The sequence below is a fragment of the Gadus macrocephalus genome, chromosome 19, assembly GCF_031168955.1.
Source record: "Gadus macrocephalus chromosome 19, ASM3116895v1".
NCBI lineage: Eukaryota > Metazoa > Chordata > Actinopteri > Gadiformes > Gadidae > Gadus > Gadus macrocephalus.
In genome coordinates this window covers 16953306-16976617 of record NC_082400.1, presented here as the reverse complement: position 1 = coordinate 16976617, position 23312 = coordinate 16953306, and the positions used below count along the sequence as shown (strand labels likewise).

The 23312-nt window shown below is 45.6% G+C and overlaps 3 protein-coding genes across 3 annotated transcripts in view; 1 reads left to right on the top strand and 2 right to left on the bottom strand.

Annotated features, from left to right (window-relative positions):
* Positions 1–1682, bottom strand: part of snd1 (staphylococcal nuclease and tudor domain containing 1) — a 111570-nt gene extending 109888 nt beyond the window's left edge. Inside the window, 2 exon segments of the mRNA XM_060037919.1 lie at positions 1303–1452; positions 1545–1682. Of these exon segments, the coding sequence (XP_059893902.1) occupies positions 1303–1452; positions 1545–1667 (273 nt within the window). The 5' untranslated portion in view covers positions 1668–1682.
* Positions 1683–4774: 3092 nt separating this feature from the next.
* On the top strand, positions 4775–7954 carry LOC132448061 (paired box protein Pax-4-like). Its single transcript, XM_060039123.1, has 10 exons — positions 4775–5000; positions 5161–5291; positions 5421–5636; positions 5725–5806; positions 5954–6064; positions 6186–6268; positions 6356–6419; positions 6723–6799; positions 6938–7043; positions 7265–7954. Exons 1-10 carry the CDS (start codon positions 4982–4984, stop codon positions 7561–7563), a joined length of 1188 nt encoding a protein of 395 aa, XP_059895106.1. The 5' UTR covers positions 4775–4981; the 3' UTR covers positions 7564–7954.
* Positions 7955–9476: 1522 nt separating this feature from the next.
* Positions 9477–23312, bottom strand: part of LOC132448059 (hepatocyte growth factor-like) — a 21687-nt gene continuing 7851 nt past the window's right edge. The window contains 11 exon segments of the mRNA XM_060039122.1: positions 9477–11955; positions 13326–13459; positions 13832–13938; positions 14361–14498; positions 16764–16838; positions 17215–17323; positions 17612–17644; positions 18882–19021; positions 20313–20406; positions 21078–21211; positions 21628–21793. Coding sequence (XP_059895105.1) covers positions 11791–11955; positions 13326–13459; positions 13832–13938; positions 14361–14498; positions 16764–16838; positions 17215–17323; positions 17612–17644; positions 18882–19021; positions 20313–20406; positions 21078–21211; positions 21628–21793 — 1295 coding nt within the window. The 3' untranslated portion in view covers positions 9477–11790.

The window sequence follows — 23312 nt, the reverse complement described above, 5'->3', positions numbered from 1 at the left end:
CCCCGGGACACCTTGACTGGAAGGTCCACGTTTGATAGAGAGATACGGGACCAGCCTAAAGAGCGGGTGTGCTCGTGATGCAATACGTTGAGTGGGAGACAGTAAAATCTCAGTTTAGCAATAAAGATTACTTATAGTAATATAGTAGTAATTCAATACATAAATAAAGCAATAAACAAACAAAGCCTGCTAACGTCTTGCTTAAAATAAACAACCACTTTATAAAACAGATGTTTCATTCCATGCTTACTTAGAGTGCAATGGATATTGTCGTTGGCTTTCATAATAATATAAAAATATGAAACAAAAATATGTTATTGTATTTAAATATCACGCGATGCCACGTGTAGCACCTTTGCAGGGATAACGTTGGGCTTCAAGACAGTATGCTTTTACTAGTTACGAACGGGAGATTACCGAGGCTGGGAAGCACTACGTGTCATTTCCCTGCGATCGCATTCGCCCGGCAGACTGCCAGGCGTTCAGCTACCTGCTGGCCCACTGTCCACCAAGCGCTTTATAATGCTTTAAAACGTGCAGTTCTTATCCCATTTAGGTTGGCTCATGTGTAGAAACGTTAAACCTCATATAAAACGTGGAATCCGGATCATATAAATGACATCTTGGCAAGCATGCAGCTTTGGGAAACAGTTGTTTCACAACTGGGTACAGAATGAAAATGTTCAACTTTGATTTAACGTGATTTACTGAGACCGATGAACGCTCCCGGTTCCTTGTATCGGAGCTCATCAGCTATATAAATACAACAAACTATACCCTATCGTACTGTGATCAAACTACAAGTTGTACTCGGATCGTGCTAATTAGCATGCTAATGTCAACTCCAAGAGAGTCATAACATATGTCATAGGAGCACTGCTCCACAGCTCTTTATAGACGTGTCACTTGTCCGTGCGTAACCGTCTACTACAGTGGAGGAGGACTCGTTAATTCACACGTGTAAAAGCATGTATATTCACATTTAACACATTAGATGAGTGTTACTCCCAAGCAAGTGGAGCTTCGGCTAATTAGCAGCAAGCTAGCTGACAACTAGCCTGTGCTAGCCAGCATGCTGCTGGAGCAGCTGATCCATATTCCTCCACATAAACACCAGGTTCTGTACCCCAGGCAGCCGAGAATGCTTCGCCCTCAATAGTTAAACAAGTTGGAATCAAGTTGGGTGCTGGAGCACTGTTAGTTAGAGAGGTCTGGTCCAGTAGTAGCCCCCTGAGCTAGCCTTCAGAACCCCCTCCTACTCCCATAGCTTCTGTGGTCTTTCTCCTCATCTTCAGTCCTTACCATCTTCACTATTCCTCGCTGCAGAGGAACCGACTGAGCCGGGCTCGTCGCCTGAGCTTGTGCCGAAACCGAAGCCATGTCCGCGGGTTGAGATACGCCGTTGAGGGGGTGAGCAGGTGAATAAGCCGGGGGACTGGAGCGACTGTTGAACTGAAAGCCAAGAGAAAAGGCTGAGCACCGCTGAACACACACGTTATACCGGAAGAACCACCACACACACTCACACACAGGCGAACACACACGTCAAAACCGTTACTTTTCCGGGTCCAGGGGCAGAAGGAACGGGAGTGAACGGAGAGGCTGGTTGAGCGCGTAGACGAGTTGAACGGACGTCTTCCGGTGCAGGAGCTGCGACACGTCAGCATAGTATTACAGCGTCGCTCACACGGCCCGGCCATGGAGAGCATCTCCCCCACTGCTGCTGTCACTTGCTCGGTTTATTTGTTAAACAATAATTATTATGTGAAACAAAGTGTGGTATAATAAAGGGAATTTAATGTGAAAAGTCGGACCCAATTTACTTGTAAAATGTAGGCCTAGACATTACTGTAGCCTAACATTAAGTGGCATATCTAATTGAATCTATCACTATAATCGTATCTATAAATTGTATCGAAATACAATATATAATGTATAAACATTCATAGATTTTTATAATATCATGGGGCTGGAATTACTAATGAAGCCTTTGCTCAGATTGAACCAAACGGTATTCGTTAGGCTACATTTTGCACCTAGAGGCCATTTGGGTGAACTGCATTTTAGGCGAGCTTTGATTTGACGTATCAATATTTTTCTTCGGTCTTTATGCCATTCTAGAAACACGCTGTAATAGAAAGGTTGTCAAAAAAATAATATATGATAGAATACAATACCCTAAGTTATTCATTTAATGCTCCATTGCAAATGATTCTGGGACTCCCTCATGATCAAAGCCCATCAACAACTATTGACAGTTATTTTACATTTGATTTATTTAATTTTGTTTATTGAATGTATTTTTTTAATGCAATTGTTTGCGTGTGTTTCGGGAGGGGGGGGGGGGCTTATATACTCAACATCATAGTTGGGATGTCTGTTTCTTGTTAGAAGTCAAATAAAGCCATAAGAGCTTGGCTGAAACCTTTTGGTTCATATCTATCATCATTTATTTTCCCCATTTACTTATTTAGTCCTATGTGTTGAATTTTTCTTCAATTAGAACCCTTTTATCTTAACATGAAGCCCTAGTCTTACAACGCAGCTCGTGCGTAAGAACTTAAAGCGTCCATCTTCATCGTATACCTAAGATGTAGGCCTACATGCTCATCGATGTTCATATGCGTCATGCATGTGTGTGCACACACACCACACATACATGACGCTTGGACCCTCCGAGCAGTGCCATTCTTTTAGACATGAAGGCCACGTGTTGTGAGTAATTTAATTATGTAACAGTGTGTATGCATTTCTGTTAAAATGCCATTATGATTTGGATAGCTTTTTTATACTACTATTGATATTTAATACAATGGCCTCTTCCAACAGAAGTAGCTACACAAGATGGGAATTTAATTTCTTCACCAATATGTTCGGGGTCGATCCATTACATTTCCCATAGGTCATACTTATACATACTATCATTATTATGTGCAAATAGAACTAGGTGTATTATATTTATCAAACAAGGAAAAGTGGATAATAGATTGAAGTTATTGGATTAGGATAAAATACCCGTAGGGTGCCGAGGATTTCTACAATTTTGTAGGAAATCGATGTAGTAGCCTATACAAAATATGGTACCAACCCGAAGTTAGGATTGTCTTGGGTCAGTATCCATAGCTGTTTGAGTTCCCTCGCCACTATACCCAACCTAGATCATTATTGCGACCACTTAGCTGATTGTACCAAGTGGTCGCCAATTTAATGAAAAGGAGTGTGGACAACCAATAGGTGCAGACGTCATATAACAGTTCTCTCTTCTCTCATTTTTTATTCAAGGTACACAGTATCAAAGTTAAAGAAAAGATCAACGTTTTCCGTGTGTATATATATCGTGGTAAAACACGAGGTTGTCGAACTGTTAAAACGCCAGACTATATTGCGCACGGTGCAACTTCGTGCGTATTGGAGAGGTTTATGGCACTTCTTTACGCGGGTCAAATAGCCCTATTTCTCCTTTGCTGTGGGTACAAGCACGCGTAAATATCGGTTTGGGAGTTAAAAATTGAATAAATAGGAGGTACCTAAAGACTGGACCCCTATTAATATGCTGAAAAAAGTACACCAAATAACTGGCCATCTTATTTGGTTAGCTCAAATGACCGTTACGCACAACAGTCAGTGATTTCCTACTATTTTTAAGTCCACGACGCAAGTGTTTTATTAGCTTTTTGGTTTTATACGAATCTCGTTCAATGAAGCACTATAAATTAATCATCCTGTCAACCATCGGTAATAAATAAGTAGGTCTGACTGTATTTGTCTTCTCTCCGAGTTGGCAAGGAGACGCTGGTGTCCAAAATGGCTGGGCTCTGTGCAAGCTCATTTATTGGACAGTGTATTATCGTGGGCTAACTTGTGGGTTAATATATAATTTGTGCCATATGCCATCTAAAATCCAAGCCTTATATGTGTCGGTGGCTCTTCGGTCTTTGTGGACCAAACTAATGATATTCAATTAGTCATTAAACAGGGCACAAGACGAGGCCTGTATGGGGTTTCAGATAGGCTAATATTTACTCGTCAAATATTCCCTTTGAAACGTTTACAACGCCTTTTATCTACAGGCTGAGCAGGGGAACATCTGTGAGCTTTTTCTGCCTCCCCATTCTGCATCAACGAGCTCCTACAATTGGCCCCCTTGCCTTTCGAGTAGTCCCAGTCTATTTGTTCACGCTCGAAAGAAAATGTAATAAAGAGAGACTACGTGATGGATTTATGATTGATCAAAAGCACTATAGGCCCTACCATATGGCAGTCGCCCATCTGAACAGATTTCCCAAATGTTTGTTTTATGAAAGTGGACTCCATCGTTTTAATCTGAGCCACTTGCATCGGGGAAGGATGCTCACGTCACTGGGCCGAATGCCTCTGAAGCTTGAGAGACGTGTTGGGCATGGCATGTGTTGAAGGAAAACCGTTTTAAGATTTTTGTGAGCCAAATAAAGACACAAACATGGTCCTAATCAAAGGTTCATTAGTGCTGGTGGTTCGTCTCTGGCTAGATCTGCGACTGGGGTTCAATATGTGGAATTATTTCCTTACTTGCTCCTCGGTGGCACGCCGGCCTAATATGATTCAACAACACCATTTAGTATGTGAATATTATTGAACAAATGTCTTTCTTTGGATGTCCAAAGACCCAGAGTTACTAGATGTATTCTATGCAATATTTACATTTGGGCAGGTCAGGCCCCCGCGTCATCTCCAGGTCGGCGGGCCTATAAAGTCAGAGCTGTCCTCCCCGACGATGCTTTCAACCGCAAGCGTTTGGACACACACACACACACACCACTCTTGCGTAAAAGTAGACTGGCGAGGGGTTAGTTTACGCATCGGCATTATTTCTTACTGGCTGTCCAAACCTCAACTGTTGCCATAACTTAAACTACAATTGACTGAGTTTTTTTCATTTCTTTATTTTTTCTCAATCAAGAATATCTGCTCAATCTTGAAAAACGTGGATATTTGCGGCAATATGGATTCAGCCATGACAGGTTGATTACTCTTTTTGCTTATTATGCCACAGACAAAGGATAAGAACAACAATATCATTGTATGATCAATTCAACTCCTGGCTATATGTTTTCAACGGTTATGTTATAATCAGCAGATGTATCCCATGCGTAAACATGGTTGTTTTCCTCGGCCGATAAGGTGGTGGATCTGTGAATCAGCTCGGAGGAACGTTTCTCAACGGCCGGCCCCTGGCGCATCCCATGCGGAGGAGAATCATCGACCTGGCGACCCAGGGAGTGCGTCCAAGCGAGATCTCCAAAATGATCCGGGTGCGAAAACCATCATCCAACCATGCGTGTATCAGATATTCCAGTGGATGGATCCCCTGAGTGCAATAACTAAGACTCTTTTTAAAATGGCCTTTGCTGAGCATTGTTCCACTCTAAACTCTTCAACAGGTGTCGAACGGGTGCGTCAGTAAGATCCTGAGTCGCTTTCATAAAACGGGACTACTCGATCCGAAGGCCATGGGCGGCAGCCGACCCCGGCTCCTCACCTCGGAGGTCGTTGCTGGAATCATCCAGTGCAAGAGGAAAAACCCAACCATCTTTGGCTGGGAAATCCGTAGAAAGCTCGCAACTCAAAGCGTCTGTAAACCGTCCCAGGTTCCAAGTGTAAGTATAGGCTATATATTGTATGCAAATATTTTAAATTAAGTGTTGATTTTAGTTCTAATATATCTGAATATATTCTCACTCTCAGGTGTCCTCCATTAATCGCTTTCTAAGAAAACTCCACTTAGATCGGGGGCCGATGTGCTTGGAAACCAACGGAACCAATCCAGGTCAGTGGAGGCACGAGGCGCAGGAGAAGATGCCCTCAATCAACAAATATTTTCCTTGCCCATTTGGTCGCAGTCTGCATTTCACCGTAGTTTCGTCATTTTATAGATTTAAGATTAGTTGAAAGATTTATTTTCATTCATGGACCCTAGACGAGGCGTGTGAGCAAGAGGCATGCAGTGATGACTGGAAACGCAAAGACTCTCTGATCCAGAACCGCACTATTTACACCCCGAGGCAGAGCGACGTACTGGAGCAAGGTCTATTCTATTGTATTCTATGCTTAATTATTCTATTCTGTTCCGTTCCGTTCCGTTCCATTCCATTTCAATCCATTCTAATAAATGCTTTTTTAAAATATTACTTTTCCGTCAACTGCAGCGTTCTCTCAGAGTCAATATGCAGATATGTACACAAGGGAGAAACTATCAGCGAAAATACACCTTCCCGAGGATAAGATAAAGGTAAAGTGTCAAAATCATCAGCCTGCAGGCCGCTTTGTCTTCTATTGAGTCTGTCTTCTGAGTCTCTCATCATCAATTTCCCCCAAGGTTTGGTTCTCAAACCGACGCGCCAAATGGAGAAGAGAGACAAAACATCAAGAAAAGTCACAGCGTAAGTGTGTGTGTGTGTGTGTGTGTGTGTGTGTGTGTGTGTGTGTGTGTGTGTGTGTGTGTGTGTGTGTGTGTGTGTGTGTGTGTGTGTGTGTGTGTGTGTGTGTGTGTGTGTGTGTGTGTCTCCGTCTGTGATAGAGAACGAGAACGAGTGACAGCAATACAACAGAATATATTTGTATGATACATGTTATTAGTCATCATTCAACTGCAATTACACCAAATGAACAACCGCTCTGGGATTTACTATAATGACAGGATCACATTACCTCAATGACATGACTTTGATTCTCTCCACCGCCAGCAGCTGCATCTTTGCATCACAAAGTGGATTTGGCTCAGAGGAATTCCACTGGGGTACACAACACCACCCCTCAACAGGTCCGCTGTGGTTGTGTCAGCAACACTTCAGTGATTCATATTCCTAAAGGACTGCATACTGATTCATTTACCTGATACATGTTGACTACAGATGGTGGAAATTATCATTGCTTAAATCTGAATTATTTTCTCATCTAGACCACGCTGAGGGAGATGAAAACCTCTCACACGTTGGACACTCGGGAGACCAGAGAATCACTTGCTTGGAAGACACTCACCAACTATCATCTGCTGAGGAAGAAATGTGAGAAATGTTATTACAAATTCCCCCTTCTTTAGAAATGTAAATGTTCACAATCACACGCAATTTGTAATTAGCTGTATCTTATTTGAAACTGCCTGATGTGTGTACTCACTGTGCCTGTATTCATGAACAATAATGTTGAATTGAATTTCATTATATATGATAAAATCATATATCAAATTGATTATTATTTTAACTGATCTCATTTGACCTCCTTTCAGGTATGGGGGATTACGAAGGCCTCCCACCTGTTACGATGCCATCTCCATCCCCCCAGATGAACCCCAACGAAGTGTTTCCCTCCTCACTCACCGTGAACATGAGGAATCCATCCTGTCGCCTGGCAGAGAGATACCCCTGGCCAGTCTGCCACCATTACCCAGCTTCAAACACACTCCTTCCATTTACCTACAATGTGACCCAGTGCTGGAACCCGCAAGGAGCAGACTTTTCATTGGTTCCCTGCCCCACCAATGAGGGGCTTCGCTTGGCTCATCATCAGGATATGGTGTATGAGTAAATTGAATTGCACAAGATTGATTTTTTTTTTTTGTCAAGTGACCCTCATATTTTAGTTAACAATACTTTGTGGTTCAAGACACTGTCAGACAGTGAAACTGAAACTAGTAAACTTATTTTACCTTTCTCAGTACACAGTTTTCACTTTTTAGTTCGACATCAGCTCTTAAAAAAGGATGGGTCCTTTAATAGTCTGAAGTGGTACCCAACTCAATAAAAACGCGCTAAATGCCACTGAGACATTTCCGTCAGTAGAGGGCGACAAAGTACAGGAGTGGAATTGTACCTTCAGAAACCTCCTCAATCCATCTAATGCATTGTGGTTTCATCCTTAATTATTTTGTTCCTATGTTTTTAGTACTTTGTACTTTGTAATAAATAAAATAACAATACTTTACTATTTTTTGGATTCTGATGTTTCTGGAAACATACATCCAACATCGAATGATCAGTCTGGCGTGAATGTCTCTTTGAACAAGAGCATCTTCTAAAAATTACCAAAAGTACAATATAAATGTAAATACGGGATAACAGCAATAGTGTGATTTTTAGTAAAGACTAACACTATCGCAAAATGATAACATGGATGTAATTTAAAACAGGGCATATTGACTAAATCCTATGCACTTTGCCTCTAAACTCTGAATTTCCTAGAGAACATATTTTTCTCCTCCATCAAACCCCTCAAAAGGAAAAATCATAAAACATAGCTTCAAAAAGTGTAAACATGATCTGATATCGGGGACTGCTTGGCATACATTTTTACGACGGTTCAGAGCACAGAGCGATCGAGTTCCTTCATATACTTTTACAACTGCGATGAGGCCAGAAGCCTCCGGGGCTGCGATCTGATTGGCCACAGCGGGATCACAGGGCTGAACGCCTGGTCAGCACACGCACTGGAAAAGAAAAATACTGAAAACGTTTAATACATAAGCCTACCGCCGAGAAAAAAATCGAAAAAATCTTTATTGTGTATAATGATACTTTCATGTTCTGGAGTATCTTTGGCAGTTTTTTGGATGCACGCATTGGGTCCTGATTTATAACATCAAGAAAATCCCGACTTCAGATACTGGGGGTCTGTGGGGAGAGTGGGAGGATGGGAGGTGACTGGTGTCCCTCCCAGAGAACACAGGGCCACGACTTAACGGGACTTTTTTGTCACCGACATCAATTTTCTTGCTGGAGCATGTTAAAATACAACAGAAAATCCTATCGAGGAACAGAATGTCGGCCCTTTTCCTCCAACTCTTAGCAAAATGATCCAATACGCTGAGCAATATCAATTTTCTCGACCTAAACGGTTTTAAAGATAGCCCTCTGTGCTTTTGGCTTTTGGCTCTTTAGCATATTTATTTTGGCTTGATTTGCCCCGGATAAGTTCCAGTATACTGGTCTTAGGGTGCAGCCACAATCTTACAATGATTTACGCCTTTACTATTCAATGCTTTACTTGAATATCCACAGCAGTAAAATGTGACTTGTTTGCTTCATATGCAAATAGAACTGCTAAGTGTAAAGATTACATACTTTACACAGGACATTATCATAAGAGACAGCCTCACAGGCACGCCCTACACCCGTATGGAGAACGACTGTCAGAGAGGAGAGAGACAGGGACAGACAGACAGACAGACAGACAGACAGACAGACAGACAGACAGACAGACAGACAGACAGACAGACAAGGGGACAGACAGACAGACAGACAGACAGACAGACAGACAGACAGACAGACAGGCAGGCAGGCAGGCAGACAGGCAGGCAGGCAGGCAGACAGACAGACAGACAGACAGACAGACAGACAGACAGACAGACAGACAGACAGACAGACAGACAGACAGACAGACAGACAGAGAAAGAGATTACAGGTTGTATAACAAGCCAGAAAAATGACATTGTAGATGGCTGATTTATGAACTGCAAATTGAGAGTTATCTGAAATGATTTATTAAAATAGGAATATAACAAAGGGTAAGAAACACTAACACAAAATAGCAGCTGTTATAGAGTTTCCAATATACAAAAATACAAATAAACAATACATAAAGTTTGAAAACACTTATGACATTTACAAAATTACAATTGTATTTTACATAATGTGTATCAGTATTTACATTAATTAAATAACAGGAATCATTCTCCCCAAAAAATATAGTAAAAAAAATAGCAAAGACATGTTATCAAAAATCTTGTAACATTATTAGTGTGAATCACCTACACACACTTGACAGGTGGGGACACTAAACATTCTTAAGTGTATACTTTTTGCCTCTTTTGGCAGTAATTTACCTCCTAACTGACGATTTAATGTTGCCTTAGGTACTTATGAATCACAATTTGCAGTTTTTATCAGAGATTCGACACCTCCTCCAGGTATACTTAAGTCTTAAGGCAACATATTTGTACGAAATGTTTTGTCATATTTTAATCCCAAAAGCAACTCACATCATTCTTTTTCGGGATAAGAATTTCACAGTCACAGTTGTGCATTGTAAATGTTTCCTCGACTTTATGACTTGTTTTTCTTTCCGATTTTATGTGACAGTCACGTTTACCTGAGGAAATTACAACAACCAAGGGAAAATGAAATCCGATTTTTATTTTACTGCCAAAATAAGCATATTGTTTTTAGTAAATGTCGTGAATGATGCCAATATTATTCAAACGATTTTTGCCCAAAAAGTCTTCTCCCCTATCCTTTAGCGTGTTAAATATTGAATATGACATTAGTAAGTCTGTTAACAGAAACAAATATGCAGACTAGTGGTGGTTGAGCCCTTCACAACACAAACAAAATCACCAAATCACTTAAGATGGCCAAACCCTCTCAGCAAAAGAAACAAGATCAAAATAAATATAGGTACATTTACGAGCCACGGATCTCTTCAAATACAGAAGAGAATCAGAAGCAATATGTTTCCAACTGAGCCAAATACATCCCAGATCTATAAGACCCATAAAATACTAGAGCGTGCCAGAAACATATTCGATACATCTGCAGTTATATACAAACGGAGCCCCTTGCACTACCTTATGTCTGTACTGACCACACGCAGCCCGCCAAGGGCCAGAGTTCCCCCCAAACAGGAGACTTAATAGCCGTGTTATACTTGGCAAGGTGCTTTGCTTCCCCTGTGCTAAATCTGTAGTATCGTCATTCCGAGCAGTTTAGCCATTTCTGGGCTAATCGCCCTCCTCAGTTGGAGGGAAACTAGCATCTCAGCTACGTCGGGGGGGGAATCTAGGGTAGCTACTCAGAGTGATTGGTGTTAAAAGTTGGCTGTCGGCATAGCACTGAATTGTTGTAAGTGTAAGGACACTTAGTAAGTATTTGGTAAGAAAAAACACCTTAAATATCTTTAAAGAATTAACAGCTAAAACCTTATTTTAGGACACAAGCATTTGGTGACAAAATGTTCCCACAATTGCGTGAAGGATTGAACAGCTCAAACTGTCTCTTTTTGCATAAGGGCACTTAAGTATTTGGTAACGTCACATTCTGCAACATCAATCCTACAACGCCCCCCCATGTGAATTCAGGAGGAAAGATCGGCGCAGTCGCAGTCCAGTTAAACCCCCGGTCAACACCATCTCAGAGGGCTGGCGTTTGGGTTGGGTCTTTATTATTATTATTATTCAAGTATTCTCCAGGAAACACAGTCACAGGTAGCATTCCCACACGTCCTCTGTCAGCATGGATTCAGAGTTGTTTGTCCGTGACACACAACTGATGCACGTTCCAGGCGCCTGGGGCGAGATAAAAAAAGGACCTGTGACTCTCCTGCTGTGTGGTCAGACCGAGGCTTCGGTCCAAACTTGGTACGGTCTCCTTTGTGGATCTGACGAGTCCGGAGCGCTGAACTCTTGTCCCCTGTCTGGTGGCTAGCCGTTGGGACCCTAATAGGGCCCCCCGGCCCCCCGGCCCCTCGGTCCCATGGTGCCTCCAGGGCCCAGCGGTCCACTCATCCATCCACACTGCGGAGAGGCAGGAATTTATGAGCCTTGCTTTGCTTTGGTTTCTATCGGCCCCTTGACCACCCATCGCGAGCGCTTCCCTCCCTTCCTCCCTTCCTTCCTCCCCCCCTCCCTTCCTTCGTTCCTTCCTTCCTCATGTCCTCTCTTCCCTTTGCATCGGGGCGGGGGGGGGGGGGGGGGGGGGGGGGTTTGTGTCACACCGCCCGTTGGCCGACCCGGACCCCGCAGAGGGCTGGACCCCCCCGCCCCTAACTGGGGTAGTGCTTGAACACCTTGTAGATCCAGTCCGAGTAGAAGGCCACGTTGACGAAGAGGGCGGGCTGCGAGGACGCGCACTTGGTCCGCTGCACCGACACCCCGATGATGACCTTGCGCTGGTGGTCCTGGCAGACCAGCGGACCCCCGTTGTCTTTCTGGAGGGACGGGGGACACGGCGGGAGAGGGTTAGCCACAGACCCTGACCCTGACCCTGGGTGGTGGGTACCTTAACCACGGCTGTCCTCACAGTGGCAGTATTTACTAGGGCTGGGTACAAAATAGATTTAATCGATTTTGGATCGATTTCATTTAAATGCAATTAAGATGCAATATCGATTCATAGGGCATGAAAAGGTTTTTGTATTTTTGTTTTTTTAACCATTATTATTATTTTTGCACTTTAATAAACAACGCCTTAATGCAATTTGCAGTGATGGAAGTTTGTATTGCACTTTGAGACTTGAGACAGTTTTGTTTACAGCTGAAGTTTAATCTGTCCAATTTACAAGTTTGAACTTAAAACCTGTTGTTTAAGATGAAGAGAAAAAATAAAGTACATTTGTATTTTGTAACACAGTTGAGCCATTTTCATTATTTAAGAGCAGATTGAATCGAATCGAATCGTGACTAATCGATTCAGAACCTTATGAATCGAAATCGAATCGATTTAGGAAACTGGCCACGATACCCAGCCCTAGTATTTATTTACCACTATTGAACCATTAAGGGATGTTTGGGATACACTTTTCTCTAAAGCTTATTTAGAGGCAGATCATTTTGTTAAAAATGTAGATGCAGATCATACTGTTTTACATTTAGATGCAGAACATTATGTTCTAATTTTAGGTGCAGATCATTATGTATTACCAGTACATTTAGATGCAAATTATTAGGCTGAACATTTAGATAATTTTGTACTAAATTAAGATCATTATGGATTTAGTATTAAGATACAGATTTACTACTGCTTTACTATTAAGTGAAGTTTTGGATGCACTTTTCTCGAAAGCAAATGAAGACCCAGATAAATACGGAGCAGCTGGGAGGTCTGAAGGCCCTGAGACCTCCAGTGCGTTCATCATCGTTGTTCTTCGTAAAAAGAACCAATGCATGAGAAAAGCTGTGGTTTCTCATTCATCGAGCCGTTGGGAGAGTGGTTTTCTGACGCTACGGCGTTCGCCACTGAGGCGTGGAGGCCACCGTTGCCCCGTTTGGACGGAGCCATCAGGCCACGCCGCAACACCCTCTGCTCCAGTGGACCTCAGCGGTTCAGCCTCCCCTCAACCACGCCTAACGGACGTTGGGGATCGAACCCAGTCCCTCTCTCAGAGGCGTACTCCCTGGCAGGTAGACAGTCCTGATCCCAAATCCCTAACCTTTACCCTGGACCGTCTTCTACCCTGACACCTTTATACTTTATAACCACTTCTTAGCCACTTCATAACCACTGGTTCTGATTGGTCTTTTCTGAACCGGCAGAGAGCAGCTTTAGTGGACGGCCGCGGCCGCTGACACAACGACTTACGTCACAGATGCCCTCGCCTCTCTTGCCGCCGGCGCACACTCGGCTGTCCCCAGCGCCGTCTTTGAGCCGCGAGCACACCTCGTTGTTGACCATCGGCATGGTGACGGCCTTCAGCGACTCCTCGTGGCCGGTGTCTAGACGGAGAGAAGACAAGACGGGGCGGTGAGCGGCGTTCCATTTGGGTCGGACGTGATCACCGGAGGAAGGTACCGTCCCATACTGGTTTCACGAAAAGTGTGTGACCAGTACTTTTTGGACGCAGTCAAGTACTTTGTACCTCACTGCTACTCAGAGTATTCTACGTATGGTCCAGTTTACCTGCATGCGTTTTGGGACTCTGGACGCAACATAAACCCATGGGCACAAACCCAGGGCTTGCATTGCTGCATCCCCTACACTGTGTTGCATAAGAGATGAATGGACTTCTCTGTACGCCACCAATCTGTACAAGGAGGCGTTCAGAGCGGTGAGGAGTGTGAGCGCGCGTCTGAGTGAGCTCCCCGTACTTTTGGTCTCTCCCCAGCCGTACATGGTGCAGTTGGTGCCTTCACGGATGTGACACTCTCGAACCGGCAGCTGGATGCTGGTGGCTCCCTCGGACACCGGGGCGGGCCTGGGACACACGGGACACCACAGTCAGGGTTTAGAACGCCTTCCACCGCTCACATCTCTATCGCTGGCGGATCGTTGTGTCGGTACATGACAATGAACGCAATGTTTTATTTGATGGATAAACAACACAACTATTCCAAGGGATAAGATGTTGAAGTGAATCTCTATAAGGAGAAATCCCACATTGGATGGTTCAGATCAGATGGTAATCAACCCAGGCGGGAAATTGTGTCGGAAAGAGATGAAGAGAATAACACAAACTTAAATAGAGAAAGTATGTATTAGAAAAAGAGTGTATTAGAGTAAAGAGTATATGTATTAAAAAGTATTAAAAATGTCATGAATGTCAGGAATTATTGGCCATGTATGCTACAGTCGTGCTGAGGTTGTGCAGCCTTCCTTGTGTTGGTCGGGGCGGCCTACCGCTCCAGTTTGAGCAGCACCAGGTTGGAGCCCTCCGGGCCGCAGACCAGCCGGGAGATGTGCAGGCGGGGGTGACCGGAGGAGGCGTTGAGGTGGCGGAGGCCCACCTGCACGCTGTAGTCCTTCAGGTCCGGGACGCTGGGGAGAGCACACACACCGTCAGGGGCTGTCTCACAGCGTCAGGGGCTGTCTCACAGCGTCAGGGGCTGTCTCACAGCGTCAAGGGACTGTCTCACACACAGACCGTCAGGGGCTGTCTCACAGCGTCAGGGGCTGTCTCACAGCGTCAGGGGCTGTCTCACAGCGTCAGGGGCTGTCTCACAGCGTCAGGGGCTGTCTCACAGCATCAAGGGACTGTCTCACACACAGACCGTCAGGGGCTGTCTCACAGCGTCAGGGGCTGTCTCACAGCGTCAGGGGCTGTCTCACAGCGTCAGGGGCTGTCTCACAGCGTCAGGGGCTGTCTCACACCGTCAGGGGCTGTCTCACACCGTCAGGGGCTGTCTCACACACAGACCGTCAGGGGACTGTCTCACACACAGACCGTCAGGGGACTGTCTCACAGCGTCAGGGACTGTCTCACAGACCGTCTGGGGACTGTCTCACTGCTGTCTACACTCATTTACATTACATTTAGGGCGTTTAGCAGACTCTTTTATCCAAAGCGACTTACAATAAGTACATTTGTCAGAGGAAGATAAACAATACATCGCTGCAGCCTGCAGGTACAGAAAAGATGTTCATAGAACCAAGTGCCAAGTACTCACAACCGCTAGGTCAACCCGTTCCCCGTACACAGCAGTGATAGCTAGCTGATGCAGATGCTACACAATTAAGCACCATCAATAGTGCCATGACGTACAACATACAATAGTGGGGGGGGGGACTGGATGGCTGTGCAGAGTCTAGGTGAACTCTGAACAGGGGAGTTTTGAGTCTTTTGTGGAAGCTGGTGAGTGCTCCAGTCATTGAGACACTTTCACCCAGTCATGTTTTTTTTAATAGTTGTCGTTAAGGAGCCGGTTGTGCGTCTCGCTCAAGAGGCCTACAGGATGACTGCGGGACATTGGGGTTTGAACTCAGAACCTTTTGGCCGGGAATCAAACCCCCGGCCCGCAGGACTCCCCATCCCCGGTGGATATCGTGATTTCCTATTTGAACCGGTAGGCTGGTAGAGGTTTAAACGGGGAAGGACAGGGAATCACCGTGACTAGGTAACATTTAGACCATGTCACTTTACCACTTTTGTTCGAACTAAGTTGGAAACTTTTTCCATGAGGCTTTCCCTTTTATCCAAGCTCGTTGAAACAACAAGTGTTTACAAGAACCAAACCCATCGACCCCCGTCTCACTCGTTCCAAGAATTATTTTTTTTTCCCTCAATATGTTCTTCTTCGGAGCGAAAAAAGCAAGAAAAGCGATTTGTCCCAAAGTGTATGTTTAACAAAGTCATTGAGACTGTTTGGATTAAACAGAATTCTAACTGTTCTGCGGTCGACCAGCGCGAAACAGCTGCTGTAAAACATTGATTCACTGAATTATATTACTATTGCAAAGGGCAAAGCATTTAAACCATGAAGCAGGGCCAGGTCAAGGCCTCAACCCCTGATCTAGAAGTTCATACTTCCTCCATAGTGTCTGATATTCACCTTTGACACGTGCAGTTTTACCGCAAAGACCTAACCTCACTCCATCACATACAGTGTGCCCACAGAGTCAGGGGAAATTCAAACCACCATCCCTTCCGAGGCTGCGTACAGTATGACGCTTTACAAGAAGTGGACTGACACATGTTGTACAATGTCAATGTTGTACAATGTCGCACTGATTCACAGAGAAAACCATTCCCAGGGCGGTAGAATACATCCCAGATCTGTCTTGCACTTGTTTATATATCTCGTCGAAGGCTATTCACAGAACAGGATATAGCTGCCATTTGTTTTTACTACAATACGAGAAAAGGAAAGTGAGCAGTGTAGTGCGAGTGGTTGGAGAGGCTGAGAGGGTGAAGAGGCTGAGAGGCTGAAGAGGCCGTGCTACAGCCTGGCCGAGGACTCCAGGAAATGTGTTTACAGGAGTAGCAGCGAGGATTTGTAAGATATTGTTGGCATCTGAACTCTAAACACATTAAATAACCAGGAATATTTCTGGGCAGCGTTTCAAATATTTACGAGCCAAAAAATGATAAATCAAATAAAAGCGTGACAATGGTTGTATTTCTTAATGCTGACCCTTTGTGTTCGGGGTTGCACGATTGAGTAACACTCACTATAGCGGCTGTTGCACTGGAGAGGAGCGTACACTAAAGCCGATACAGTGGGAGCGTGCACAGCGTAGAGGGTTGACCAAAGCAGCCACAGTGCACAGTGCACAGAAGTAGTGGTAGTGGTGGTAGAGGGTTACCAGGAGGTGAAGCACTGCTGGTCCGTCAGCACCCAGTCTTCTCTCACCAGGGTCCCCCCGCACAAGTGGTTGTTCCTGGACAGACATCACAGCAAGGTCCCGGCGTTAGTACTCACAACACTTTAATATCAGCAGCCAATACCATATCGCCATGTCATATTCAAACACAGCTCAACAGCAAACAACTGCAAATGGTTACATTTTGAGTAGTGCTACTTATCCGACAAAAACAGCCACATCGGGATTGCATTTGCCGCAATTTGTCACGAACGTCACTTTATGTCAACATTTAGAGCTGCACTAATTTGTGCACATTTACCGTTTAGTCATTTAAGCCGACTTGTACCCGTTGTTTAGATACATGTCATTAAGGTGCAGTCAGCAGCAGTCGGGCACTTTGCTCAAGGGCGAGTGTGACATTGGGGTTTCAAACCCCCAGACCTCCACTTACTCTCTCTGGATGCTGACCACCCAGCTGCCGTCAGAGCCATGGACCTGGTGCCCCCCTACGATCCGGGTGTTTATGTGCACGATGCACGAGGTCGAGGGCGCGGTGAGATCTACGAGGGGAAGCACGGGACTATGCATGTTACTTACATTAGGACATGTTAATGCATGTAACATTCATGTTACATGCATTAACACGAGTTGAAGACATCGCCGTATGCTGAAGCTTTTCCTGGACGCGGACAATGAAAAGCATTTGCTTTGAAGTTAAAAAAAAGAATGATGATTCAGATGTTTTAAAACTAAATAAATAAAGATGCCACAATGCTGCATTGGAAATGATCGGACATTAAAGGTTTGGAAGATAAAGAGCTGGAGAAAGGTTAGACAAGTATACTCACTGTTTAACGGAGCGCTGATTCTGGGAGATTCACCTGCCGCGAAAGAGAAGAAAACCAAAAGAATAAGAACAGTTTCAAATGTGCATCTGCACCATGGCTTTGTTCCACAATCCCCTCTTCTTGCTGAAAGTATTTTAAAACCGCCCGGAGCAAGCAGACAGCGGACATGTTTCACATTACAGAAACGATTACACAATCCGTCAAAGGAAAATCAAAAAATCAAAGTCGTGAACAGTGTGTAAAGGCGGATTGAAAACAGCCCAGAGAAATTGACGGGTCAACAAACAACAATGGCTGCTCTGTATGGCGCTCACAGAGGAGCAGAGGAGACCTGCATCTGTTTGGTGTTTGGCGTCAGACCGTGGCACGTCCTGAGCCAAGTGGAGGGAAAGAAGGAGAAAGCCGCAGCTAAGGCATGACATAAGCTCCCAGCTAACCGTCTCCAACTCTGGAGGCCTGACAGCTTTCATGTCTAAGAGTGTGCTGTAAGACACAGTGAAAGTCAGGAGTACACAAAGTCAACAAAATCATGTATTTTTACTAAATGACCACGGGCGTTCCGTCTACTGTTGAAAACGATAGTGCACCTAATGACGCTACCGCTCGTCACAATAGTAATAATAAATCACACCATTGGCGCAGCGAGGCAGCTTGTCACAAGGAGTTTGTGAGAAGGTGTGTGGGAAAAGGTTCCTGCATGACATGACCGGCGCAATAGGGTGGGGCCATGAGTGTATTGGTGTGTGTGAGAAGGAGCATTTTATAGTCCAACGCGAAATGGGGACAGAGTGCAGCATTGACTTAAGCTGAGCAGAGTGAAACATGTGTCCTACGGCCGTGCTTTCTCAAAGGCACCCGGGACCCGCTGGGGCTGTCCCGTACATCCCAGGGATTTAAAAACTGTTCTGTGACTTTACATTCAGGGCGTTTAGCAGACGCTTTTATCCAAAGCGACTTACAGTGGTTCATGCACACGTTCGCACACCGACGGCGGGGTGAACCACGCAGGGCGACAGCTAGGCTCAGTTGATCTCGCTCAGGGACACCTCGACACTCAACCTAGCAACCTTCCGGTAACCAGCCAACCCGCTCTACCTCTTGACCCAAGCAGACCATACGGAGACACTCCGATGGAAACCGACTTGGGCCAAGTTCCGCCCCTGATGCTAACTGCTGGGGTTGACAGAATGCAGACGGGGACGGGGGACGGGGCAGAGGGGGTGGAACAGGAGTAAAGATAAGACGAGTCCCGGGTTGTAAGCAAACTCACATTTCTTGAGCTCGCAGTAGTCCCAGGCCAGGCGGCTGCTGGAGCTGGTGTAGCACCAGGGCCCGTTCTTGTCACGGTCGGGGTTCCGGCAGTAGTTCTTCTCCAGCAGGACGTGGGACTCTACGGAGTGAGGATCCCTACTGTTAAAACACAAGAGGGCCAGGGTCTCGCATTACGCTCCACGTTTCTGCATTCTCACAGCAGACGAGGAATAACATTGATCCAACTCTGGTTCCAAAACACACACACAGGGACACACGAGTGTGTGGTCGCACTGGTTACAGTCTATTGCGCATACGCATGCACACGAACAAGCGCATACATACACACATATACACACATGCACAAGTGCACACAAACACGCGCACACACACACAGACACACAAACACGCGCACACACATGGTAAGCAACTCATGTATTCTCGGAAAGTCTGAGCAGTGCTTTCCTATAGGGCCATGAGTTCTCTGTGCATTTTCCTCGAAGAGCCCGTAGAAGGAAAGGGTTTTTCACGGAGCGTGCTCTGGGGAGTACGAAAGCACGCACTCTAAACATTCACCAGGACCCGCACCGGCAGGAGCGTCTCCGCTCTCCACGGAACACTTCAGCTGTGCTTCTGATTCCAAGGAATCCCGGGGCCTGTGCTGTGTTTTTGTAATTGGGAGAGCGTTTAATGTCTCCGACCGCGCGCGTCGAAGAGGACTCCTCGGTCGTCGCCTCGTTCGCGGCCGTGTGGATTTATCTTTCTCTGCGCTCCGGCGGAACGGCGGCACATTTTTCTAAACCTCACCCATGGGTCGCAATTTGTCTCGGGGTGAGGATAATTTCACTTCCCAGGAGAAATGTTAAACAAGCCGTGGATTTCGGCAGTTTTTCCCCGACGCCGACCCCTGACCTTGAACGGCGCAGACTCTCTGGCAACAGTCCACATGAGGGAGCTGATTGGCTTTGATCTACTTTTGCCCAGAAAGCACTTCCTGGGGTCAGGGGTCGGCTCTGGAACATGTCCATCTGTCGGTGTCATTTTGGCTTTTAAAATTCCTGTAAATTAAGTCATTCCAACGGCCATAGTTCAGCCGGCAGTGACAGGCCCTGCAGCGGCCCACAATCCCTCCAGGGCGGGTCGCTCCGCGGACGCGGCGGGGGTCCGGCTCGTCAGCTTGATGAATAATAATTGGGCCCGCGACTGACCCTGAGGAACCCCCTGGTCCCCCTGTTTGTTTTCAGTGCTTAGCGTCGTTCATTCCAAGGGGATTCTCACCAGACAGGGGGAGCCACAACAAATAGGATCCGCTGGGTCGGACGGAAAACACGGAGATGTCTCTTCACACTCCGTGTAATAGACGCTCCCGATCCGAGGCGACAAGAGACGTTCTTACACAAGGGAAGAACATAGAACGTCCCACACACTGGATTCAACTGGTTCGGCTCACCTGTTGATGTGATGGGACCAGTCCCCGCACGGGATCCCAGACCTGGTCATGGACAGAGTGCCCTGGTAGGCCTCACCGTTGTCCCGGTAACATTCTGAGAAAGAGTAACGATGTTATGTTAGAAGATCATTCCAAAAACAAGTGATTGATTCAGGCTGTGGCTCGTGAGCATAAAACGAAGTGACACATGTTGTCTAGGCCAAGAGTCATCATTTCCACAGGCCATAGCATAAGTAAGTTAGAAGCAGACCTATATTTGTGGTTTGGATCAATTTAATGTCAAGGGCTTCTCTGCAGTTGGTGGTTCCAGTATGTAAAAACAAAACGTGAAAGAAATATCAATCTCAGAATGTCTGTCGTTAAACGGAACCAGACAAGTGTGCTGGAGAGTGAGCTTTCACAGAGCGCTGTGGGACCGTGGCATGTGTGGTCTTTTGAAATGCAAAGCATGGGAAACGTTGAGAGAAACTAGCCAAATTCTGTCTCATCACTATTAAGCTTGATTCGTCCATCCACGAAAATTGATGTATTGGGTATCTGTCTGCCAAGTCACCCGGTCCCGGGGGACCGGTGCAGAGTACACCATTTGTTTTAAATAAATGTAAGTTTATTCTGCCACAGCACGATACATTCTTCGCCACCCCTGGGGTTTCACATTTTACTGGGTAATGACACGCCCGAATCTCAACCCATCTGCGCGCCGATGTGTTTCTGGTTACCAACCAGCAGGCTGACCCGGGGTGGGAGCTTGTGTGGGTGTCCTACCTGTTTTCTGAGGGGCCACAGCGTCACATCTGGGAATCTGTGTGCAGCTGGCCCTCCTCTGATGAGGGTCTGTAGTGAAGCACCATGGGTAATCTGAGCCATCGGGGTTGCGACAGTAGTTTTCTCTGAGATCTCTGGAAGAGACAGGGTGAAGCTTTGAAACATGACTGATCACGAGACACACCCATACGTGTATACACACACACGCACAGACATACACACCATAGCAACACACACACACACACACACACACACACACACACACACACACACACACGTGTATACACAAACAAAAACACACACACACAATCACAACACACACACACATGCGTATATGAAGATGAACACACACACACAAACACACACACACACACACCCACACACACACATTCATAACATCCCCCACACTCAAAGCAAATCCTTTATGTATCGGGTATAGGAGGCAGCAGAACCGGACCTGGTGTACAGCCTGCTCACCAAGATAAGTCAAAATAAGATAAGATAACACTTTACTGATCACAGGGAAATGCACGTGTTCGACCCAACTAACCTGCACTTGTAGTTCTGGGGAAGGTAGGAGTGGTTGTGGGGGAACTGGGAGTCCCAGCGCTGACAGGTCAGTCCTCTGGGAGTCATGCTCACTGTGCCTCTGTAGTCCGCCGCCTTGCCCTGCACACACGACGTTGTGACGTTGACTGACGGATCTCCCGGAGAATCTAACATAAACATCCACACAGACCAATAGAAGAGAGACGAGAGAGGGTCAATTGTTGGTTTGGTAGACTTCGTCTTAATGAGATATAGGCAACAAGTATGAACAAGAATGTGGGAAAACATGACTCATGGGTGGAGAGGGATGGAGAGACTAAGATGAGGTGACGAGAAAGAAAGAAAGAAAGAAAGAAAGAAAGAAAGAAAGAAAGAAAGAAAGAAAGAAAGAAAGAAAGAGGAAATGTGCAGGGTTTAAGCAGTATTCCCAAAAATAATTTGTCATGCTTACCCTAGATATAAATCAACAAAATCAGCATCCCTGAGTAACTTTTCTTTGGAGGGAAAGAGAAATATGAAAGCTGATCTCATGACACGATTTCATTTTATCCATGATTTTACGGATCGCAATAATTTAGTACTGCGACTGTTTAAGGGTGATCGATGATCAAAGGAGACGTCTGTATTGAAATGCATGTGCCTGTATTGAATTTAACGACTGACCGGCCTTTCTGCTTTTACACTTGTAAAGTACACATTAATATTAATGGCAAAATAATGCCTTTCCTGAAAAAACCTACTGAAATATTTGACTCCCGTGCGAGAGCTTAGGTCTCGGCATATCTCGAGTGTGTCCGCCAACCGCCATGTAATCTGCCCGGAAACCATTCCAAACATGAATTCCATCAGATGGAATTCTGCTTTGTCGGGGGGGGGGGGAGGGGGAGGGAGCGGGAGAGGGAGTGCAGGTTTAGGATTGAGCGGCGAAGTGATTTCTCCACTCCGGATTTCTGTCTCTGTTTCTTTAGCCTTTGACAAATGAGTTGGGAGACTACGGCGAAGGAAGGGGAATGTTTTGAAGTAGAAAGATGAGGACGGGAGGAAGAAGGATGTCTGGGCCTGATGAAATGCATGCCAGCGTCTGTGTGCACTGAACAGCACAGGGCATTGGTTTTTATCTTTCTGAGGGCAGGCATTGAGGGATATACACACACATCTGGACAAATACATATTCCACTCCCTAGCTGTAAATCAACTCATATACAGTACACGTGTGCATGTGACTGTGTGTGTGTGTGTGTGTGTGTGTGTGTGTGTGTGTGTGTGTGTGTGTGTGTGTGTGTGTGTGTGCGTGTGCGTGTGTGTGTGCGTGTGTGTAAAGTCCTTGGGGATTTGAGTCCTTGAATGCATGTGTGTATGTTTGTGTGATTTTGTGTGTGTACATCTGTGCGTGAGAGCAAGACTGCATGTTGTTTACTAATGCACGCATGTGTGGATCAAAAGTGTGCATAACTGTGTGTTTGTGTGCGTGTGCACGTGTTGGGCGGACAGCTGTCTCCTAGACACTTCAGAACGTCTGGTTTACGGATCCTCGTTGACATCGCTGTGTCGAGTCATCCCAACATCCCTGTCTTCCCGCCAGATCTGTTGCGCCCTCAGGAACAATGAGATCCGCAATCCCATCACACACAACCGTCATTACACTACAAAGTATCCGGCCGCGTGACTCCTAAAGCCCCCCTCTCC

Bases quoted from the DNA above. Each gene is read 5' to 3' on its own strand.
- LOC132448061 (XM_060039123.1), top strand. The intron at 5,637-5,724 runs GTAAGTATAGGC...TCTCACTCTCAG, and splicing joins AACCGTCCCAGGTTCCAAGT to GTGTCCTCCATTAATCGCTT. The intron at 6,420-6,722 runs GTAAGTGTGTGT...CTCCACCGCCAG, and splicing joins ACATCAAGAAAAGTCACAGC to CAGCTGCATCTTTGCATCAC.